The sequence below is a fragment of the Hippoglossus stenolepis genome, chromosome 16 (genome assembly GCF_022539355.2).
Source record: "Hippoglossus stenolepis isolate QCI-W04-F060 chromosome 16, HSTE1.2, whole genome shotgun sequence".
NCBI classification, from domain to species: Eukaryota; Metazoa; Chordata; class Actinopteri; order Pleuronectiformes; family Pleuronectidae; genus Hippoglossus; species Hippoglossus stenolepis.
This window is the reverse complement of record NC_061498.1, coordinates 20,926,952-20,948,674: the sequence shown is the minus strand read 5'-3', so window position 1 is coordinate 20,948,674 and position 21,723 is coordinate 20,926,952. Positions and strand designations below refer to the sequence as shown.

Below are 21,723 nucleotides of genomic sequence, written 5' to 3'. Positions count from 1 at the left end.
ACATCTTTAAAGTGTGTTTGAGGTCTGTTTACTCCACAGTTAGTTTTATTTCATTAGTGAAAGGTAGCATAGTGACTGTGGACACTTTCACACTCAGGAGCACTTTTAAGACTGTGTGGGCTGCTGTGGCTCAGGAGGAAGAGCAGGTCGTCCATTAACTGGTTTGATCCCTGGCTCCTCCAGTCAGCATGCCAAAGTGTCCTTGGGCAAGATACTGATCCAAAAATCCTACAGCTGTGCTGGCAATGTATGAATGGTGTGTGGAAGTAAAAAGTGCAGCATATAGTAGTGCTGTATGAATGTGTGTGTGAATGGGTGAATGTGGCTTGAAGTGCTTTGAGTGGTCGACAGGAAGAAAAGAACCATACAAATATAGCCATATACCCTTTTCTCTGTTTGGTTTAATGTGTCTGAACGAAGGGAAACAATTATACGCTTATGTCCACTCAGATTTTTCAAAAGTTAATAAGATATTTTAACATGACCCTGCACAGACTGATAGGAAACCCATTGATTGCACAGTTTTCACGTCCTCCTGTGTTATCAGTGCTACATCAATGTAAGATAATAAGGAAATTAAGTATCCCAGGGTATTTGTAAAAGCAAGTTTCATGAAAGAATTCAGACCCTGTGTCTCAGGGGGTAGAGCAGGTCCTTTTCTAAACAGGACAGTGGTTTGATCCCAGTCTTCCCATTCCGAATGCGGAAGTGTCCTTGCTCAAGATACTGAACCTCAAATTGTGCCGTTGTGCCTCTCTAATAGAAAAAGTGCTGCCTATAGATGTACTATGAATGTGTGTGTGAATGGCAAAAACCTGTACTGTGATGCACTTTGAATGGTAATCAAGACTAGAAAAGTGCTATGGGATACAGATATAAGTATACCAAACACACAAATATGATGACAGGAGTTTTTGTCAACAAAGCAATTTGTCAAATAAATAACTAGAAGAGGGAGAGTTAGAAAAAATATATTGAAAAGATATTTTTGAGTGTGTGTAATTTGTTGCAGATCTGATTAAAAATCTGGATCTAGTGAATTTAAATGTTAAATATTTTGTCATGTTTGTGTTGTTTGAATGTACTTTCCAGTATATTCCTGTATTTGACTTAGGATAGATGTCATTACAGTGTATGTGACTGAATAACACGGAATATCTTCGTAGGTACAGTACACAAATATTCCCTACCACTTCTTTTGCCCAGCCGGAGGTTGAGGAGGGGGGAGGAGGGAAGAGAACGAGTGAATCCCTCCATCATCCTGATCTCTGACCCCTCTGACTCAATGCTGCTGCCCCCTGTTGAGGACAAGAGAAAAATGAATTGTATAAAATAATGGAAAGCATTAGAACAACATATCAGCGACTAGTAGATATCAAAACAGAGAAAAATGCACTCAGTAAAAAGAACATGCAGCTTTTAGAATGCAAGTGTACACAAAATATACAATGACGCAGAAGTACTGACCATTGTTGTTCTTGCGGATTTTGCCTCCCAGCAGCATCTTCAGGCTGTTTCGGAACATGACTGTTCACAACAACAGGTCACTCACAGATTTCTTGTCACGTCTCCCTGGAAAAAGAGAGGGAGAGGGTAAGTGAAACATTAAAACCTATATATATACATATATACACACACAGTCATTATAACCTGACTCTCCTAATTATTACTCCGATAATTAACAGTACCAATTCTCTTTGCTGCTGTAGTTCACTCCAGCACATTAGTCATTAGCCTCCTTCCAAATGGACTATATTTTAGTATTGTTCATTCATCAATAATAAAATGTTGGTAATCTGAATTGATTTTATACCCTTGTATATATTATTCTTGCTCCTTGTCTAAACCTGCTGCCAACAAATCAACATGCATTTTTGAAAGAAACCCCTGAAATGTACTAAAAAATACTAAGTTAAAATAAAGTTTTAGGTAATGGTGGACTACAAATAATGTGTCACAAATGTATAATCATGGTATAATCATGCTGGTAAGAAATTTTGTTTGACTTTTGCAGCCCTGCAAAACCTCATCATGTCACTTGACCTTAAAACATTGCGGGAGTGAGGCGGTTGCAGTCAGACCGTGCAGTTGTTCTACTCCAGCTGCAGCACCTTGAAACCACCTCTGTGACGACACAACTGATTGGCTAAAGGCTTCACTGACATGCATGATGTATCTTTTTTTTTTTATTCTAAGAAATTGAGATTCATTATCTGCTGTTTATTTGTCTCAAAAGAGGATGAGATGTATGTATAAAATAAGTGATGTTCTTGTGGGTTGTATTTTTGTCCCTGAACTCATCATCATGTATGTATTCATGAAACATTACTTTGATTTAACTAATATTTGAAATGACTTGAGATCAGTCGTAGGTTCACTGACACTATGAAAAGTCAAAGGTGTCTGCCTTGCTGGCTGAATTTTTTTACTTCACCCCTGCAGCCACGGGCAAATCACATTGGCAGATCAAGTCAGACACAGTCAGACCAAGTCCACCTCGAACGCACCTATTACCAAAAGTAAAGTGGATATGAAACATCCTGTTTTCTTGAATAAAATTGGTGATTTCACTGGGTTTGAACATTGGACATTCTTTTATGTAAGTACACAAATCAACACAATATATATATAGATCTAGTCGTTTTGAGACATTTCAATGAAGAATTGTTACATATTATACCTTTGAGGAAACATAAATGCAAATAATTTAAGAAATTAACAATTGAACATTGAACAAAATTTTTCCTTATTCGAATCTGAGAACCAAATTCCAAAATATGTAAGGGATAGCACTGCCAAATAAATCCCGCCAGGTGTTCGCATTTAAAGCTGCCCAAGCAAACCCTGACCTCTGTCGCCCTCTGTCGACCATTGCTAATTACAGCATCATGGTTATTACTTCTGTATCAGTCTGCACGTACCCTCCAGAGCACCTCGTAGTAAATGCCTACTGTGGTATTAAAACAAAAAAAGATGTGTGGATGTAGAGCAAATAAAGGGAAACACTATCCCAGTTCCCAAAAAGCTAAACACCTGGATGAATTACTTCCACCCTGTGGCATTCAGATAAATGACTGTGACATTTACACTGACCACAGACCCCTGACGACCCACCAACCTGAGGGGGGAACAGGTCAATGGATGTTCCCGTAGCCCCTGCACACGGCTGTGGAACATTCAGACCCTAATGAAAACACTCACAGACACATAGGCTGTGTCTGATATTACCCACTAATCATTATATAGACCACTAGTGAGTTTGCCATTTTCAGGTGCTGTGCGAATGATTAGTGTGCACATCACAAACTGAGACAAACAACTTTATTTCTACATACAAAGATGGTCATTTAACAAGCGTATTACTTAAAAATATCAATACTATGTGTAAAATAAACATTTAGAATTTATTGTGGGATTTTCCAACAGCAGATGTTGTTGTTGTACGTCATAATCGTGCAGACAAAATGCGCAGAGTAGTATCCTAAAGCATTTTTTTTATTTTCCCGATAAGCTCACTAAATAGTTCTTTATACAGAAGTCACTATATAGTGGTTAGTGACATGAGTGAGTGATTTCGGACACAGCAATGCTCTTGGTGGACTATAGCTTGGCCTTCAACACAATCCAACTTCCAAAGCTTTATGAGAAACTGGCAGACCTCTGTATACCGACATCGATCTGTGACTGGATACTATAGCCTTTCTAACAGACAGACCACGGGTGGTGAGGCTGGGTAACAGGATGTCAGCTGAACACATGCTAAGCACAGGAACCCCCAAGGATGCTGTCTGAATACACAACTGTACAGACATGACTACACATCCACCCTGGACCACAAGCTCATATTCCAGTTTGCAAAAGACACAACATCCTGAGACTTATTGACAACTATAATGAGGCCACATACCGACAGCGAGATCATTATCACATACCGACAGTTGCATCATTCTTCACACAGACTGAGCTGGTACAGAACTGATAAAACTAAGCAGCTCGTCTACACTCAAGGAAATGGGCTCCCTGTCTGCAGCCCATAACTATCAATGAGAGTAAGGTGTGGTGGGTGGATGGTATGGCTGGACGATACGGCCAAAAATTATATCAAGATACATTTGTATCTTGATATAATTTTTAATTGATATTGATAATTATCTCAATAAAGGTCACATTATTACTTATTTCAAATTTAAAGACTGAACTTTGCTCCTCATTCAAGGTTGTTGTTTTAAACTCTTCTTTATGGGCAGAGAAAGACCAAGACTTGATAAACAGCAAAACACTTGACAAATCTGAAGCTGATCATGTGCTTACATTGCTTTACACAATGTTAAGCATTTTTTTAATATATTGGGGCAGTTGTAGCTTAGGGGGTAGACCAGCTCGTCCTCTAACCAGAAGGTTGGTGGTTCGATCCCAGTCTTCCCCATTCCACATCTTGGGTAAGATCCTGATCCCCAAATTGCCCCTGATGGCTGCACATATGAATGTATGAATCACTGTATGAATGTGTGTGTGTGTGTGTGTGTGAATAGGTGAATGGTAAAAATGTACTATAAAGCACCTTGAGTGGTCATCAAGACTAGAAAAGCAATACATAAATACTTAACTTATTGGATTTTTGTTATATTGCTTTTGATTTCTTTTTTTTCATCCAGCCCTAGTGGATGACCTTAAGTTTGTGGCCTTACATATATCCTTGAATCTGAGCTGGTCACCTAACACCACGATCACGGACAAAAGAGCTCAGCAGCAGCTTCATTTCATCAGGACAGCTGAAAAAAGGTGGTACTGAGCTGTCAGCCCCTCGGACAGGCCTACAGAGGACTTGCTGAGAGCATCCTGACCAGAAGGATCACATTTCTTTTCTCCAACTGCACAGAGCTCTGGTCCTCCTTCCTTAGATACTCCGTACTCTAACCATTGCAAAAACAAAGCATGGCCACTCTCGGAGATGCCCATCACGCAGGACACTCTCTGTTAAGGTGGAGGAACGCAGGCTACAGACTGTGCAGAGAATATCAGCACATCATAAGCCAGATTCAGTGACAGCAGCAATTAGACTGGTTGCTAAGGACATCCAGGCTGGTATGAAGTACACTCACTCCCCCTCCATTTAAGAGAGACTTTGGTTTCCTCGTACACCAACACAGACACAAACATTGGTATTTCTATATTTGTGAGGGGGACAGAGGGTGATAGACAGTTTGTGGACGAGTATAAGCTGAACCGTCTGCAGCTCAACATCAGAAAACAAATGAGCTGGTGCAGGACTCCTCGAGAACCAGGACTCCTCCTTTTGTCTCTCTCCATCACAGGCGAGCTGGTGGAGATTGTGTGGGAGTATAAATACCTGGGTGTCTACAGTAAACTGGACTGGACCAGGATTTAAAGCTCCCTACAGGAAGGGCCACTTTTTATGAATCTGAAGTTACCATTTTCTACACGATGGTCTGCTGGGGCAAAAGCTGTGGCCAGCACCTACACAGATTTAAAAGACTATGTTATGACTGAATATATTTCAATTATAATTTATTTTTATATATTTCAATATAATGTGCAATATCCCATACTCTGTTGAGGATAATGCAATTGTTTTCATCTTGACAGAACAAAATTCACTAGTTGCAAGAGAGGGTGTTGGAAGAATAAAATTATATGCAACTATTTCATTTGCTTTGTCACCTTACATAGTAATATATAGTAGGTTGGTCTCAGAACCTTACCTATTTATCATATGACAGGCGGTTACGTCTTTGCTCATGTAAATAGAATTTATTATATGATAGGTGGTCACGTCTTTAAGACATATAATTCTATTCTTCCAACAACTCTTTTATCATTTCTACTTACTGCCACTTTAATTAAGGATTAGTTTCTCTGTCTAATGGAACTTTGCTCATGCTTATCTTATTCTCATTTCTATTGATATCTACAAATAGGAACTGGTTCTGCATTACTCTGTATACACTTAGTATTTTGATTTTATTTACAATACAGTTATACTTTTATTTGTATCTTTACTTATATTTTAGACTTAATTCTTTATTGTTTTTTTCACTGCATTCTATTCTACTATATATTGTTCTGTATTGTAATCTTGGAGCAAGCTGGCACAAGAATTTCCCTCTGGATTTATAAAGTCTTATCTCATCTTATCCTATGTCGAATGGACCTGCTGCATGTAGTCACAGAAAGAGGAGGATGTTTTCAACTCTCCATCATGAACATCTCCCATCCTCCTCAGTGTTTGGTAGCCAACAGAGTCCCTGTTGGGTAGAAAGAGACTCAGACTCACTGTGGTCCTGTTCAGACCTGGTATTAGATCACACAAGTGGTCAGTGTTAAATGTGTGTTTTTGTGTTTTGCCTGTAACTTTCTGTAACTCTAACTCATACATTACTTTTTATTTAGTGTACATTTGCCTTCGTATGTTTTTCTATTCACGTACTGTATATTTTTTATAATTAATATTTTATAGTAGTGTTTCTTTTTTCTTACTTTATCCTCTTTCCTCAAGGTAGTTTTATCCATTGTACTAAAGAAATTTCCCTGTGTGGATCAAGTTTTTTTTCTTCTCATTTTGGTTTAAGAGCTGCACAGGAATTCCAGTATTAAATACTTTAGACATTAAAGTATTCTTCTTTCTCTTTTCATTGTTCCCTACATTTCCTGTGTGTGTGTGTGTGTGTGTGTGTGTGTGTGTGTGTGTGTGTGTGTGTGTGTGTGTGTGTGTGTGTGTGTGTGTGTGTGTGTGTGTGTGTGTGTGTGTCAGATAAGCCACTGTTGACAGTAAACAACACATCATTAAGTGTTTAAACTACTACTCGAAGAAATACATTTTTCATTTACAAGAATAAACATTAATTTCCTATTACAACCAGACTCAGCAGCAGATGTCTCAAACTCAGAGTCAGAATGACTGAAGTATCTGCATGGCTAGTCAGGAATAAGCATAATCCTTGTCTGAGAAAGAGTCACACAAAAGCTTCTGGCTGCAGCAGCCAGATGTCGTGTTATTTCTTAGATGTGATGTACACACAGCAGTAGCTAGCTTAGATTTGCATGTGTGTAATGTGTATCAATGTGCTAATCTTTGATGACAAGCATCCAGTCACACACGCACGCACACACACACTCACACTAAAATTAAACAATACACATTTATTAGAAATAAATCATATGTTGTTCAATTGGTTAAATATGCACCTTTACCACCTGATGTCACTAAATCCTACGCAGGGAATCTTTAGTGTTGGGACCAGCATGAACAGACAGTCCTGAGTTATTAGCACTAAGTTTTCATTGATCAACAATCAACCTATGTGAACTGTTTCCAATGTGTCAGTATCAATGGTGACATGTTTGATGTGCCCACAAGCATGACATTTTATCTGGGGTTTGTAGCAGAAAATATATATTTTTTAAATTGTTATATGAAGATAAACAAAATATAAAAGTGTGTAGTATAAAACCAATTAAAGATAGTAGAGATGGTATAGACCATTGACCTGTTGTGGGTCTTTTTTTCTGTCTCACTGGCATTGATGCCATAATCATATTACAACTTTTTGACTGATGCATGGGTAAAATGTATAATAAAACTATAACAGACTGAATATATTATATCTTATGGCATATACTTAACATGTAGTTATTTCATTGAATGACATACTTCATTACTGATGTTATTGTAGTATTCATTACTTTGTTTTGTCTTTTCTTTTCCGCAATAAGGTAGCACATTTTTACATTTTTGTGTGTAATGTTACTTAATATTTTTCACCATAATTGTGTTTATTCATTGAACAGGTACAAAGAAATACAATTAATATTTTGGACTCGTTTTTTTTACACAACCCCATCCTTCAACCCAGTACAGGTTGCAGTACAAGGTTCGAGATCAAAATAAAATACATAATAAATAAATAGGTGGAATTTTAATTAAATGAAAAGGAAGATTTGAAGAAACAGGAAAAAGCAAACACACAAAAAAACAAGTAAGTAAATGAATACATAACCATGCCTTCCTTTCAACATAACTGAGTCAGTAATAAACCAAAAGAACAGGCAAAATTATGAATTAAAATGATCAGTGTATATCAGTAATGGGTGTTAATTTGCCCTGTGGTCTTTAATTTAACTATGTAACTAATCATGGGTCCACAAACAGACTCAATTTTCCAGGTGATCCCCTCAAGTTGTACTTAACTTTCTCTAAATTTCGGAACATCATGAGGTTCTTAAACCGTAGAGATGCTTAAAGGGCAAAAAGACTTCCTCTCCAACACTATTATTTGGTGTGCTAACAAAGATACAAATGCAATAATATTCTTTGTTGTCCTCCCGATTAAATTATAATTTCTGCACATGGTGTCAGCACTATATTGAAAGCTTCAGTGAAGTGTTTGAAAATGGGTGACCAGTAATCCTGTAAGCGAGGACAAGACCAAAACATGTGTGTCATGTTTGCTGGTGACATGTGACATCTATCAGTGACGTTGGAATATATTTTGGAGAGTTTAGAGTTGGCAGGTTAAGCCTGGGACAAGATGTGTAGTCATTCACTTGAAGTAATGCATTGTTCCATTCATTGTCATTAATAACTTTGCTGAGTTCATCTTCACAATAATGTGATACTTTTAAAAGATAAACCATATCAACTTCATTATTATTCCCAAAGTGTATTTTGGATGGAGGCTCACACACACACACACACACACACACATATATATATATATATATATATATATATATATATATATATAATACTGTATGTCAAAGGTACAGTTTAGCTATTTAAGTTATGTGTTATTGTACAAAAAAACCACAAATACATAGAAAAAGAAAGAGAGATGTGAAAATGTGATCTGAGTCACTCTGATGCCAGTAAATGTGACTCAGGGGCGACGTGGTGAGAAGCTCATTCATTTGAGTGTGTGTCCATATGTGTGAAAGAGAGACACACACACACACACACACACACACACACACACACACACACACACACACACACACACACACACACACACACACACACACACACACACACACACACACACACACACACACACACACACACACACACACACACACACCATCTGTTGTCAGTTACGTCTCCATCTGACCTCCTCCAACTTTTTCTGTCTCAAACACACAAGAGTTTTGTCCAAATTTGATACCGACACAAGTTACACAGGACAACAAGTCTGGATAACCATACATGTAGCGCTTAGCTTGATGCTAGTGTTAGCAGAGCAACCTAATGCTAAAAACAAATTCCTCATATTAACAAATAACACGCTGTTTCTTTTCCAGTCACCAATTCTAAAAGCACCTACTACCAAACAGTCATGTTGTAAGGTCTTTGTTGACCTTAACTGGTTGTTAATTCCAGACAGACAAATCAATCAGGGAAGAATTCTGTATCCTTATACTTGTGTGGCATTGACAAAGTAAAATTATTAAACCCCATACAGTGCAGTCATTATTAAGAAGTGTTGCCAACTGGAGGTCACGATCATGCTAGCATATCTACAGAGAGAAAAGTAGCCCCATTGTAAATCCACAACACAGAAACACCACAGACCCAATTTCGTCCCAACACTGTTTAAGTATTACCAACTGACATTCTAACCAATCAGGCTACAATTATATTAAAATTTAACTTGTTTTGAATGTATTCAGTTACATTTCCAAATATCTCCTCTTACACTTCACTGCTAATGTTACATTAAAAAACGTATTTTAACTATTGCAATCACTGTAAAAAACACAACAAACTAAACAACATATTCTGAAGTTTACTATAAAACATTTTTGATTTTGTTTTGCAAGAACAGTTTGACCACTGCAGTGTCCAGACCCAGCGCTAAATCAACCAACCGATATATATATACATATATATTATTGCAGATGCAGCATATTCATATCTGCTTATATGCCAGATAAAATATTAGATGAAACTGAATCACAGAAATGCCACAGATGTGTGTCACCATTCGATAGCTTGGCCACCAGAGACTATTGATGAGAACATTTCTACACTGTAAATATATTTGTAATACACTGTAGTAGTTATGTGTTGTGTAAAGACAATTTGTACCAGCCCATTACATCTTTATCAGATTTGTGATACAAAAAAATCAGCATCAATATAGGCCAAAACTAAGGATGAAGAAAGTGGATTAAAATCACTAATATATGGATTGTGTAATCAGGTTGACAGTTTAGACTTTTTGTAAAATGTCTGAACAACCATTGAATGGATTCAAATGTAATTTAGTGAAGATATTCATGGTGCACAAGGGGATGGCTCCAAGTTGATTTGGTGGGTACCTGAGTTTCCTAGAGCGTCTCCAGCAGAGGATTAGGGACGCGGTTGAGAACGAACATCAGCATACACGTTCTTCAAGAATGCAAATGACTTGTTGCTGATGCAAAATCAATGCAAATAATCCAACCTGTTCTACCTGTTCCCTGGTGATATCTAATGTTAGCCTAGTCTATGTGTGTTTGTTTTCATTTCTCAAACAACTTCACAAGTTTCTTCTGATGATCCAAGGCATGCGTCGCCCTTCGTGCTGCCTCTACGTTAGGTCAACCTGGCATTTGCACTGACTGATTGCCCCCTTCTTCAACACCTCAAAGAGATTCCCGTTTTTAACAACCACACAGATGAGTGCAGCTTCCGATAAGTCGAGGAAATCAACAGCATCATTCACACAACTTATTCAGAAGCACACCTCACCTACGCACACACTAAACCCAGAGCATTTGCCCAGGACCATTTTGCTGCGCTAGGTTTGGTTGTGTGTCTGTAAGTGTGTTTGTTATTAGCAATAGTGGAGTGCAGATGGCCTTGCCTTCAACTGAATCCACCCACACACACACACACACACACACACACGCACGCACGCACGCACGCACGCACGCACGCACGCACGCACACACTCTTATCTTTCTTCCCCAGAGAAGTCAATCCTGACATCCTGCAATCGCTCAGGTCTCCCTCAGCTTGCCTACATACAGGAAGGGAGTGTGTGAGTGTGTGCACAAGCTTGTGTGTGTGTGTGTGTGTGTGTGTGTTTTCGTACCCCCAAACCAAAAAAAAAACTTCCTGGAGATAAACAAACAAAGGGCTAACTGACATGCTTACCTTTTCCCCTTTCCTCTTGCTGTAAACGATTAACACTTATACACTTTTTGAAGTCATTTAAAGCTTGTCTTATGTGACAAGAATGGCATCAAGCTACTGGTACCTTGTCTGCGTTTATTCCTGAGCTAACAATGACAGGTTGTCCACCATTTTTACTAATCCAGTGTAAAATCTACATCTGAAAAACCTCATATAATCCTCATGTAATTGAATTTATTTACGTCTGCTGCTCACCTCTGATTGTCCCAAGATTCTCATCAAAAATACATCTCAGCAAGTCCGACTATTGTTTATCATTTGCTCAAATTAGCCGATGGTCAGTACTCAACTCAACTTGACTCATTTTTTTTCACAAACTAAAACCTTGACATTACCGATGTATTTAGCAATTAGCAGATTATACAGTCACACAATCATAATCATTAAAAACATCAATAAGAAAATGTGTTCAAGGGTTATTTTATACATCTGCCTTCTAGTTTTTTAAAACTTGAAAGTCCAACAAAGTTAGCATCTGACTGATGCTTACAGATTATAGTATATATACATTTCCACCTGTGTTTGTAACCTTCACTACCACAAAGAGAGTAAGGCAACTAAACTGCTTGGGACTGCAAACTGCTAAAGGACAGGTTCAAAAATTATTCACACACTCCACACTATAACAGGCACATTAGCCACTGCAATATTGAAAGATCAAAAGAACATCAAGGACACCGGCCAGGTGGTCCACACTCACTCATCCTTGCCACATGGAATATGATACCAGGACACTAAATCATGTGCTTTCCATTTCCAAGACCACAGGAAGCCCAAGTGATAAATTGCGCTCATACAAAGGCACTGCACACTGGCATCATGGCTTATTTCTAATAGTTATCACTACTTTTTAATAGATATCCTGCTTATAAACTCAAATTTAGTGTACTGGGTTTAAGATGAGACCAGAGGGAATCTGCCAGGCAGGTTTGAGAAAATATTTTGAAGATTTTGGCAAGAAGGTGCTGGAATCATTATGGAATTTATAAAACATAAAAAAAATAGGGAAAAAATGCACATTACATTTCCTGGCAACATTTTGTATACTTTTAATTAGCACTAATGATGCTGTATGAGTGATCGCATTAAACTAATGACTGACATGGTGGGGGGCAGTGTTAAACCCAGACTACGAACTACAGGGTTAGGCAGATTAACATGAGATTACACCCCATTGCACCACCACTGTCTAGGAAAAGAAGCCAGAGAGATGCATCTTGGTCAGAGCAATGTTTCTGCATTCGGAATAAACATGTCCAGAGATTTGATAAAAAAGTAGGAGAGCACTTTAACTGCAATTATATAGTCTAGGCCTTTATGAAGCAATGGCAAGCCATGACTGTATGTAAGGACGACATGTCTCCACTTCATCGGTTTCTAAATACAAAAATGAAGCCAAATACCCTGGATATGGGTGCTACCATTGTCCTCTGAAGACATTGTTTGGAGCCACAGTCTGCAGAGTTGTGTATTTTGGCTTTACTTTTGGGGTGTCATATTGATCATCTTTGTATACAGAATAGCTGCTATGGCAAGATGCAAAAATAGCAAGCTAGATACGTTAATATATAAGTTACATAGCTCGACAACTAGCTAGCTATGTAGCCATGTAGATGTGTTCTGAGTTTGCCACCATTGGCTGCTAATGTCCAGAGTTGCTTTCATCCAGTCTGATGTGTTTTCTGGTAATTTCACAGAAAGTGTGTTTTTGGTTATAGGCACCAAAGTGTAAGTGGATTTCATTTATACATATTTGTTTTTTGTTTTTCTGAATTTACAAGTCCAATTTCCGATGTATTTGAGAACACTTACATTACTAGTTGCGATATAAAACTGACTTTGATAAGAGAAGGTATGCTTACATTGTGTTTGGAGCGATGCTTCTATTGCTGAATAGTGTGTCTGTATTTTTGCTGTGGTGCTTACGCCCTACACTTATATGAATACATATTGGAGGTAGCCTGTGAGAATCTAGGATAATAAATGGGGTCATGCCATCTGGGTTCTATCCACAGTTGCCCCTGACCCTGAGACCTTCTGCCCCTCTACCTGCTACTCCCGCTCGATCTTTTCTGGCACCCTCCATCCCATCCACAAAAAACAAGTGCTCCTTGACTGCCTACCCCTGGTCGCACAACATTCCTGACAAGCCTGTCCACTCAAGGATATCAACACCTCAATTCATCCTCTGTTAGCTACAGGATGGTAAAGCATACCCACATAATTTTTATTTGAATTGATTTAATTATCAAAATTGATCCGCTATTGTGGGGCTTGCGGTGGCAAAATATGCAAGGCACATTCAACATACATGGTTCAAAGTCATACTCCCTCCCTTGCTTCCTGTCTCTCTCTAGGTTAATGCAAAATGGCAAGAGAAAGAATGTTTTTTAAAAAATGTTCTGATGCATAGATATCATTAAGAATGTTTATTTTCATGTTATAATAACAAAATATCATGATATATCATATCATGAGCCTTCAACATCAGCAGCAGCATATGGCCTTCAGGGGTCCTGAACCACATTGCCTCCCACCCTCAGCAGACCTCCTCAAATGTTCACTTATCGCCCAGCTCCCCCTCCTTGGATGGATGCAGGTAGGTAGGTAGGTAGGTAAGTAGGTATAGGTAGGTAGGTAGGTAGGTAGGTAGGTAGGTAGGTAGGTAGGTAGGTAGGTAGGTAGGTAGGTAGGTAGGTAGGTAAGTAAGTAGGTATAGGTAAGTTGGTAATACCATCACCAACAGATTCATCCGCCAGAAAAAAAACTATGTTAATTAAATAATTTCTGTTTCAACTACTGTTCTCTACCAGCTGGCTCAAACACACACCCAGCACAGTACAACCAACAGGAAATGGAATCATTCCAAAATGCAGGAGAAATGACAACGGGACAAAGTAAAATAATTAACGCACACATTCACACAGTTGATATTTCCCAGTTTTTCTCATCTTAAAATTGTTCCTTTGGACTTTTCTCTGCTCCTCCATTACAGCCACAGCATTGTCCTAATGTCTAACTGGTAAGCCACCGTTTGTGTTTTACATTGTAGAGGCTGTAACATCATCATAGCACAATGAAAATGTGCTTCTGTGCTAGTGAAGTAGGATTTACACTGTCATTACAACATCTCTGCAGTAACTCAGAGTCCACTAGATTACTACATGATTTCATCCATTACCAGGGGCCATGCTACAACCACTACTAAACAACAACAATGATAATGAGTGAAATTGTTATTATTTATCATAATTATATCATTATTAATATTAGGTTGTTGATTTTTTTTATAATGGCTGCACTGGTGGGAGATGAGGACACACACACACGCACGCACGCGCGCGCGTGCACACGCACACGCACACGCACGCACACACCAGCCATCTTACTACAATATCTATCTCCACTTCCTTCGCTCACAGGGACACACGGACACACACTGAGCTTACCGTGAGTGTTTGTTTCCCCGCAGACCCGCGGCGGTGAGGATAATGTGAGGCCGGCAGATAATAGGTTGGGGTCGGGTTAATATCAAACCCTCGGTCGCTCCTTTGTAAATCTCCGGTGCAAACCAGCGGGGTCGTTGTGCGTGAGGCAGATTCTCCATTCATTACCGTTCACCCGTGTCTCTGTGTGTCTGTGTCTCTGCTGATGTTGTGACCATTATTAACCGTCACACGAGCTGAGCAGCTCCGGGGGCACGAGCCTCCTCCTCCGGTAGCTGATGAATTATTCATGAGAGGGGCGTGGCCAGGAAGCGCAGTGTGCTTATACGTGTGCGTGTGTGCGCGCGCGACAGACAACAACAGGATCCCCGGCTACAGTTGAGCCAGCAGCTGTCATGATGAGGAGGAGGACATCTAGTGGTCAAAGGCTAATGTGCACCGGTGCTTTCACAGCAAGGGTCACAGCTCAGAGGCCACAAGTGAACCCACTGAAGATTAAAGAAATCAAATCACATTGACTCATGGTAAGAGTGAAGTCATACAATGGGAGAAAGGTGGGTTAAAGGGATAGTTCACCGAAAAATAAAATTCCCTCACTATCTACTCACCACTATGCCGATGGAGGGGTTGGTGAAGTGTTTGAGTTTACAAACACTTTAGGAGTATCAGGGGTAAACAGCGTTTCAGCCAAATCCAATACAATTGAAGTAACTGGGTACGCCTTATTCAAACGTAAAAAAACAACAGTAAAAAACAAAACATGCCTCCATACTGCTCCTGTGGTGTCATCCAAGTGCGAGTGTAAGCCCGACATTTAAATTTGACTCTAAACAAGGTCATTTACACCATATTTTTAGCCTAAATGTCCTCTGATATCCGCACAAGCTCTCGCCCAAGGGCACGTGCAGGGCACACGGTAGCATCGATACTACCGTTACTTCCGGTAGGGGAGATTTAGGCTAAAAACATGATGTAAATGACGACGTTTCGAGTCGAATTTGAATGTCGAAGCTTAAGGACATAGAGAGGCATTTTATATTTTTTCTGTTGTTTTTTTCTGTTTGAAGGAATCCCCAGCTACTTAAATTGTATTGGATTTGGCTGCAATGCTGTTTACCCCTGAGACTCAAAAAGTGTTTTGTGGACTCAAACACCTCACCCACCCCTCCACCAGCATAGTGGTGAGTAGATAATGGGTGGATTTTCATTTTTCAATTAACTATCCTCTTAAAGACAGATATTATCATCTGGGGTCTTTAAAGGCTCTCATCCAGATCGTGGTATTTCTGCTTCCTACGTCTACACAAGGGCAACTGGACTTGCGTGAGGTTCTTGAAGATGTTCCACCTATCATCAGAGACGTACCTTTCAGAGGGGAGACGTCCTTAAGAACCCCATCTCTTGTGTGTAGAGATCAACACTCCAGGCGCACTAGTAGTATGAAGAACAACTTCATTGTCAGTTCAACACATTTTGGCTTGTGGTCTCTATGATGATCATCACACAACAAAATTTACAAATTAAGTTAACAATATTAACAATATTTTTATTCATCTGAGATACACACAATCAAACCCCACAGAGACTCAAAAGCAGAAATCTACTGTGTCCACACACACACTCACAAACACAAACACATTGACCAGGCTCAACTGAAGAAAATCAGCTTTCTGTCTTTTTAACTACTCGTGGTTGCACTCTGAAGCCTTGTTGCCGACTGTGTAACCCTCTGCAGAGCTAATAATTAAAACTCAAAGACAACTCCGGTCTGAGAAACTCTTTATTTCACATCTCGCGATAAATTTCCACTACAAACTTGGCGTCACGAACAGGATCCCTTGAAAGATCGTCTGGACCCGAGAAGTCTTCGGTGGTTGGCCACCCGGGAGAGAAAAATCTTCTGCCTCTACCTCTGACATTTAAGAGACGAGAGGACCGAAGTGACTGGGGTTCTGGACCGTCTTCACAGGGATCCAAAGACCTCTCTTTGGTCATCTTATATCCGGTGAGATGTTGAAATTCTGATTTTTCATGACTGTTTAGAGGATTTCTCAAATAGAAAATCAAACAGACATAGGAAATGACACGTTTATGGTTTTATTTGGAACAGGTGTATTACTCATTGTCTCTGGATTATTGTTGTTAATGATGTTTATCTGACCCATCCTCAAGGCAATCATCCTAGTTGAAGGCATTTTTCCTGTTTTGCCGGAGAAAGAAACAAGGATTCATGGAGACGTCCGCGTCTTAAATTGAGTGTTCAGGGGAAATTGTAGATGTTCACAATTTCATACACTTACTTAATAAGGCTGGTCAACGAGGGAAGTTAGGATCTCCTGGACCCAGAGGGTCCTAGTGTGGACTCTATGATTGCAAAGTGGGGACGGGAAAATGTGACCATTCTTCCAATGTGGTCCAGAGACTTTGCTCCTCAAGAAAGAGGAAGAATTAAAAACCAATAAAAAGGTCAAGGTCACAATATGGAAAGACATAGAAGACAATAAGAAATGTCTTGAAATGTGGGAAAAGAAACAGAATGTAGGGACTGAAAACAAACATTTAAACAGATGGCTAAGGTTAAAAAAGAAAAAACGAGAAGAGATTAAAGGAACTGAGAAAGTTGAAAAGAAATCACATAGATCTCTGTATCCTCCATTTACAGGGTGTGGCGCTCCTCCCCTCGACGCCTGCTTTCCTCCTCCCCAACGACAAAACCCTCCTCAATATGATGCAGTGACAAGACCAGACTCTACCAACCAACGAAGAGTCAGTCGCAATAATTTTCACTGCTGACTGAAATAGAGGAAGTGAGGGGGAGCAGGCGGAAAGAAGATGACTTGCCTACCCACAGAGGAGCAGAAAAAGGGAAGTAAAACACACACAGACACACGCTCATGCAATGAAGAACAGCTTGCTGTACTAACCACACACACACACACACACACACACACACACACACACACACACACACACACACACACACACACACACACACACACACACACACACACACACACACACACAATGTTAAATATAATAATGATGCTTTTAAGAAAATGCCTCAACTCGAACTGTGTGTTAACGGTCACAAACTCAATTTAATGGTCGACTCTGGTGCAGGTTATTCTGTGGTTAGGATTTGCCCACATCTCCTGAAATGAGTGGTCGCTTTATTTTCTCTCAAGGCGCAAGCGGCGCAACAGCAAAGGAAAATTTCACAAAACCTCGCCCGTGCACGGTTCAATTTGAAAAACATCCCATAAGGCTTGAACATGATTTTCTGTTGTCTCCCTGTTGCCCAATTATTCTATTAGGAAGAGATTTGATGATTGCATTAGGCCTCAATTTGGTATCCTCCCCTGATGGGAGTGAAGGTTACACATGAGTCCTCTTCACCTCTTTTCCTCATGTCACAAACCACACATGAGTAGCTGTTTGTATATCAGTGGCATCTTCCTATAAAAACCTCAACTGATCTGCTCTCCATGTCACGCTCTCTTGTCACCCCTTTTTCAGATTTTATGCACACTGATTCATTGCACTGCACCTCACATGTGACAGACACAGCAGATCACGCGTATGAATCTCTGTTTTTGCCTTTTCCCGATGATTCTCTGAATGTGTCCAATATTTTTTGGTCTGGTTCCAGACGTGCTGCTGCCGTCTCACTCACCGACCAGCAAATGGCACTGTTTCGCGTCTCGAATTCCAGCCCTCACATCTCGCTTTCCAAGTCCCATGATGACCAGTTGCACGACGTAGGCCCATTTGTCAGATCATGCCAGGCTGCCGTTGATTGGCAACCCACAACTACGCCTGGCGTAATGTATTCACCCAGTCTGAGTGCATTTGATCTAAAAGTTTCTCCAACCTTCTGTTCTCCAGCCACACGCTCACTTGTTGTGGTTGAAAATCACCTTTATTCTTATGCAATGTTGTCCAGCCCTTCTGATGTTTCTCCTTTACTTTCAGATCTGCCTGAAACACTGTGGGCAAAAGACAAATAAGATGTGGGCCTCATCAGAAACTGTGACCCAGTCAAAATCACTCCAAAATCTGATTATCGACCATATAATATCCACTCAGACAGGAAGTGGTGGAGGGGATACGCCCTGTTTTTGAATCCTTTTTGCAGGCTGGTGTAATTGTCCCCTGCCCTGATTCAGCTGTCCGCTCTCCACTGTTTCCAGTTAAGAAAATCAGAGACAAAGGTCAACCTACTGAGGGGCGATTTGTGCAGGATTTGAAGGCTGTGAATGACGCTGTAATTGCTCGATCGCCTATTGTTCCCAACCTGTACACGCTGCTTTCCCAAATTCCACCTGACGCAGCGTGGTTTTCGGTTGTAGACTTATCCAATGGTTTTTTTCCGCTTCCGGACGACGGGGAAGAACACAACTGTGACTCCACGACCTGACCTTTCTGACGAACCTCTTTCTAACTCTGACTTGACTCTGTATGTAGATGGGTCCGCCTCACGTGACCCTGTCTCTGGTACTAACTGTGTTGGTTTCTCTGTTTGTTCAGATAATGATGTTCTCCTCTCGAGTTTTCTTCATCACCTCTCAGCCCAGGCAGCAGAGCTTATTGCACTCACGGAAACATGCAAATTGGCTACTGGTAAAACACTCACAGTCTACACTGACTCCAGATATGCATTCGGTGTAACTCGTGATTTTGGCGCTCTTTGGCAACACAGAAACTTCCTCACATCTTCTGGTAAAAAGATAGCACACCACGGTCTCATCACAGATCTTCTGTCTGCTATTTTGCTCCCAAAGACTGTTGCTGTATGCACATGTACTGCACATACACGTGCTACGGATGTGGTGTCTCTGGGAATGCCAAGGCTGATGCTGCTGCTAAAGCTGCGGCTCGCCTACCACTTCCTCTTTCAAAAAACAGGCTGTTACACTCACATCTGACATGTCACTTCCTTTTTTTCATACACAAACAGTATTTATCACTTCTGATATGTCCTCCTCTCTCTCTGCAGTACAGTCCACTGTCACTCCTCCTGAGATCTCCCAATGGAAGATGTCTGGTGCTATGTTCTGAACTGGTGTGTGGTATGGTCCTGACAACAAACCCAGTTTGCCAAAACATTTCTTTCCTCATCATGCTAAGTTAGCTCACGGCAACACATCTAAAAATGTGGATGTTATCTATGATCACAGAACATTGGTTTACTAAATGTTTCTCCACCTATGCTCAAAAAATACTGTCAGATGTAGTCTGCACTCACACACAATGTTGGCAGGCTAGTGGCTGTAGTCTGTATTAGGCAGCACACCCACCACCTGTAACACCTTTGAACATCTGATGATGGATTGCTAGAGCTATCACCATCAGGAAGGTAACCACTGCTTTGAAGGATGGTCGACATGTGGTCAAAATGGGCTGAAGCCTTTCCTGCCTCAAAACAAACTGCGCGTGGTCACCAAAGCATTGTTAAGAGACATTATTCCACCATGGGGAATTCTTGCAGAATTTCCAGTGACACCGGCAGACACTTCAGAAACGAAGCTGTCAAACAACTCGGTTCTCATCTAGTGGATAAAGAACACACTTGTGCATATCATCCAGTTGTGGTGGCAGCTGAACGAGAGAACGGTACACTCAAAACTGCACTCTGAAGCCTTGCTGTTGACTGTGTAACCTCTTCGCAGAGCTAATAATTAAAACTTCAAAGACAACCCGGTCTGAGAAACCTTTATTTCACATCTCAAGATAAATTTCATCACATTACCTTCTTGTGTAAATACTCTGAACAAATTTGAGAGTAGCTGAAAAACACACAGCCAAACAAAAACACACGCACACAAGCTTAGAAACGCTTAGAAACATACAAAGGCAATTGACTTTATTCTATAGTATCATAATGTTATGTTGTAGATTGTAAAAGAAAAAAATTATCAATGTGTTATTCTTATAGATTTTACAAACAAGAAGTTATTTCACAGGTGCAATGTTGGGATAACTGCAGTTACCGATTAAACTTACAAAGAGAAATGAAAAATAAATGCTTATCTAAATATTCTATCCTCGTTTTTTTAATTTTAAAGATCTTTCTGGAAGTGTTTTTACACACTGCATTGTGGCACTATATTGGCCATTGATGGCACACTCAAAAATCTTACTTAAACCTGTTCAGGACTAGCACATTGCATTATTTTGAAATACATAATACTGTATGTGGGCTTCCATTAATCCCTGTGCTTTGTTCAGCAGTAGAAAACTAAATGTTTTGATAAACATCTTCGCTTTCCAGAGTAATGTCCAACTAGTCTTCAAAGGGCTGGTTTATACATATCGTGGTCAGTAGCACTGGTCACTTGGCTTTGTACACAACCACCGCTCTCATTGCTCTTCTCTCCCCCAGGGGTCATCATGATCTTCATCCACCAAACTGGCTTGCTCCCACCGGGCTCTTCTTGTACGTCACTTGTTCAAAGTTCCCAGAGCTGCTCCACCTCATCCTCAGGCCTCTATAGTGAATCTTGACTGCGACTTGAACATGAGCAGGGTAAAGAGGATCTGCCATGAATATGAGAGCCAACTAGAAATCACATATTATTTGCACAGTCAGAACACAGATAAATAGATATTTAAGTGTGTCTTAAATGTGTGTTGGCAGAATCAAAGAATAAAACATGATGGATAGTAGTGGTCTGATTTTATTAAAAACACTGGTAGATAAAGGTATTAAAAACAACAAATTGATCTTTGAATTGCTTGATAGACTAGAATGGCACTCCAGTAGACGATACCTTCACACTGAAATAATACCATGATTTTGTTTAGTTCTTATAGAAGAAATATAAAAGAATAATCAAAAACTAGATGTCAAGGGTTCTTCCGGGGCCCCATCCATCCGCAAAGTTTAGTGGAATAGGTGCAGTAGTTTCTTGCATAAAAAAATTAAACCAACAAACAGACAGGCAACCTATCAAAACAACCTTAAAATCCAAATCATCCCTTCTTTCAACCTGCCAACCTCATGTAACTTCTAGACAAATAATTCTTACTTATTTAAGAGTGGCCGATTCATTTGAGAGCAGGACTGGCTGATTTCACATTTAG

The 21,723-nt window shown here is 40.0% G+C and overlaps 1 protein-coding gene across 1 annotated transcript in view; it reads right to left on the bottom strand.

Moving 5' to 3' along the window:
• LOC118123686 (protein TANC2) overlaps positions 1 to 14,912 on the bottom strand; it is a 48,368-nt gene extending 33,456 nt beyond the window's left edge. The window contains exons 1-3 of the mRNA XM_035181208.2: positions 14,644 to 14,912; positions 1,468 to 1,572; positions 1,191 to 1,298 (exon numbers count right to left, since the gene is read on the bottom strand). Coding sequence (XP_035037099.2) covers positions 1,191 to 1,298; positions 1,468 to 1,525 — 166 coding nt within the window. The 5' untranslated portion in view covers positions 1,526 to 1,572; positions 14,644 to 14,912. The remainder of the gene's footprint in view (positions 1 to 1,190; positions 1,299 to 1,467; positions 1,573 to 14,643) is intronic.
• Positions 14,913 to 21,723: the final 6,811 nt, after the last annotated feature.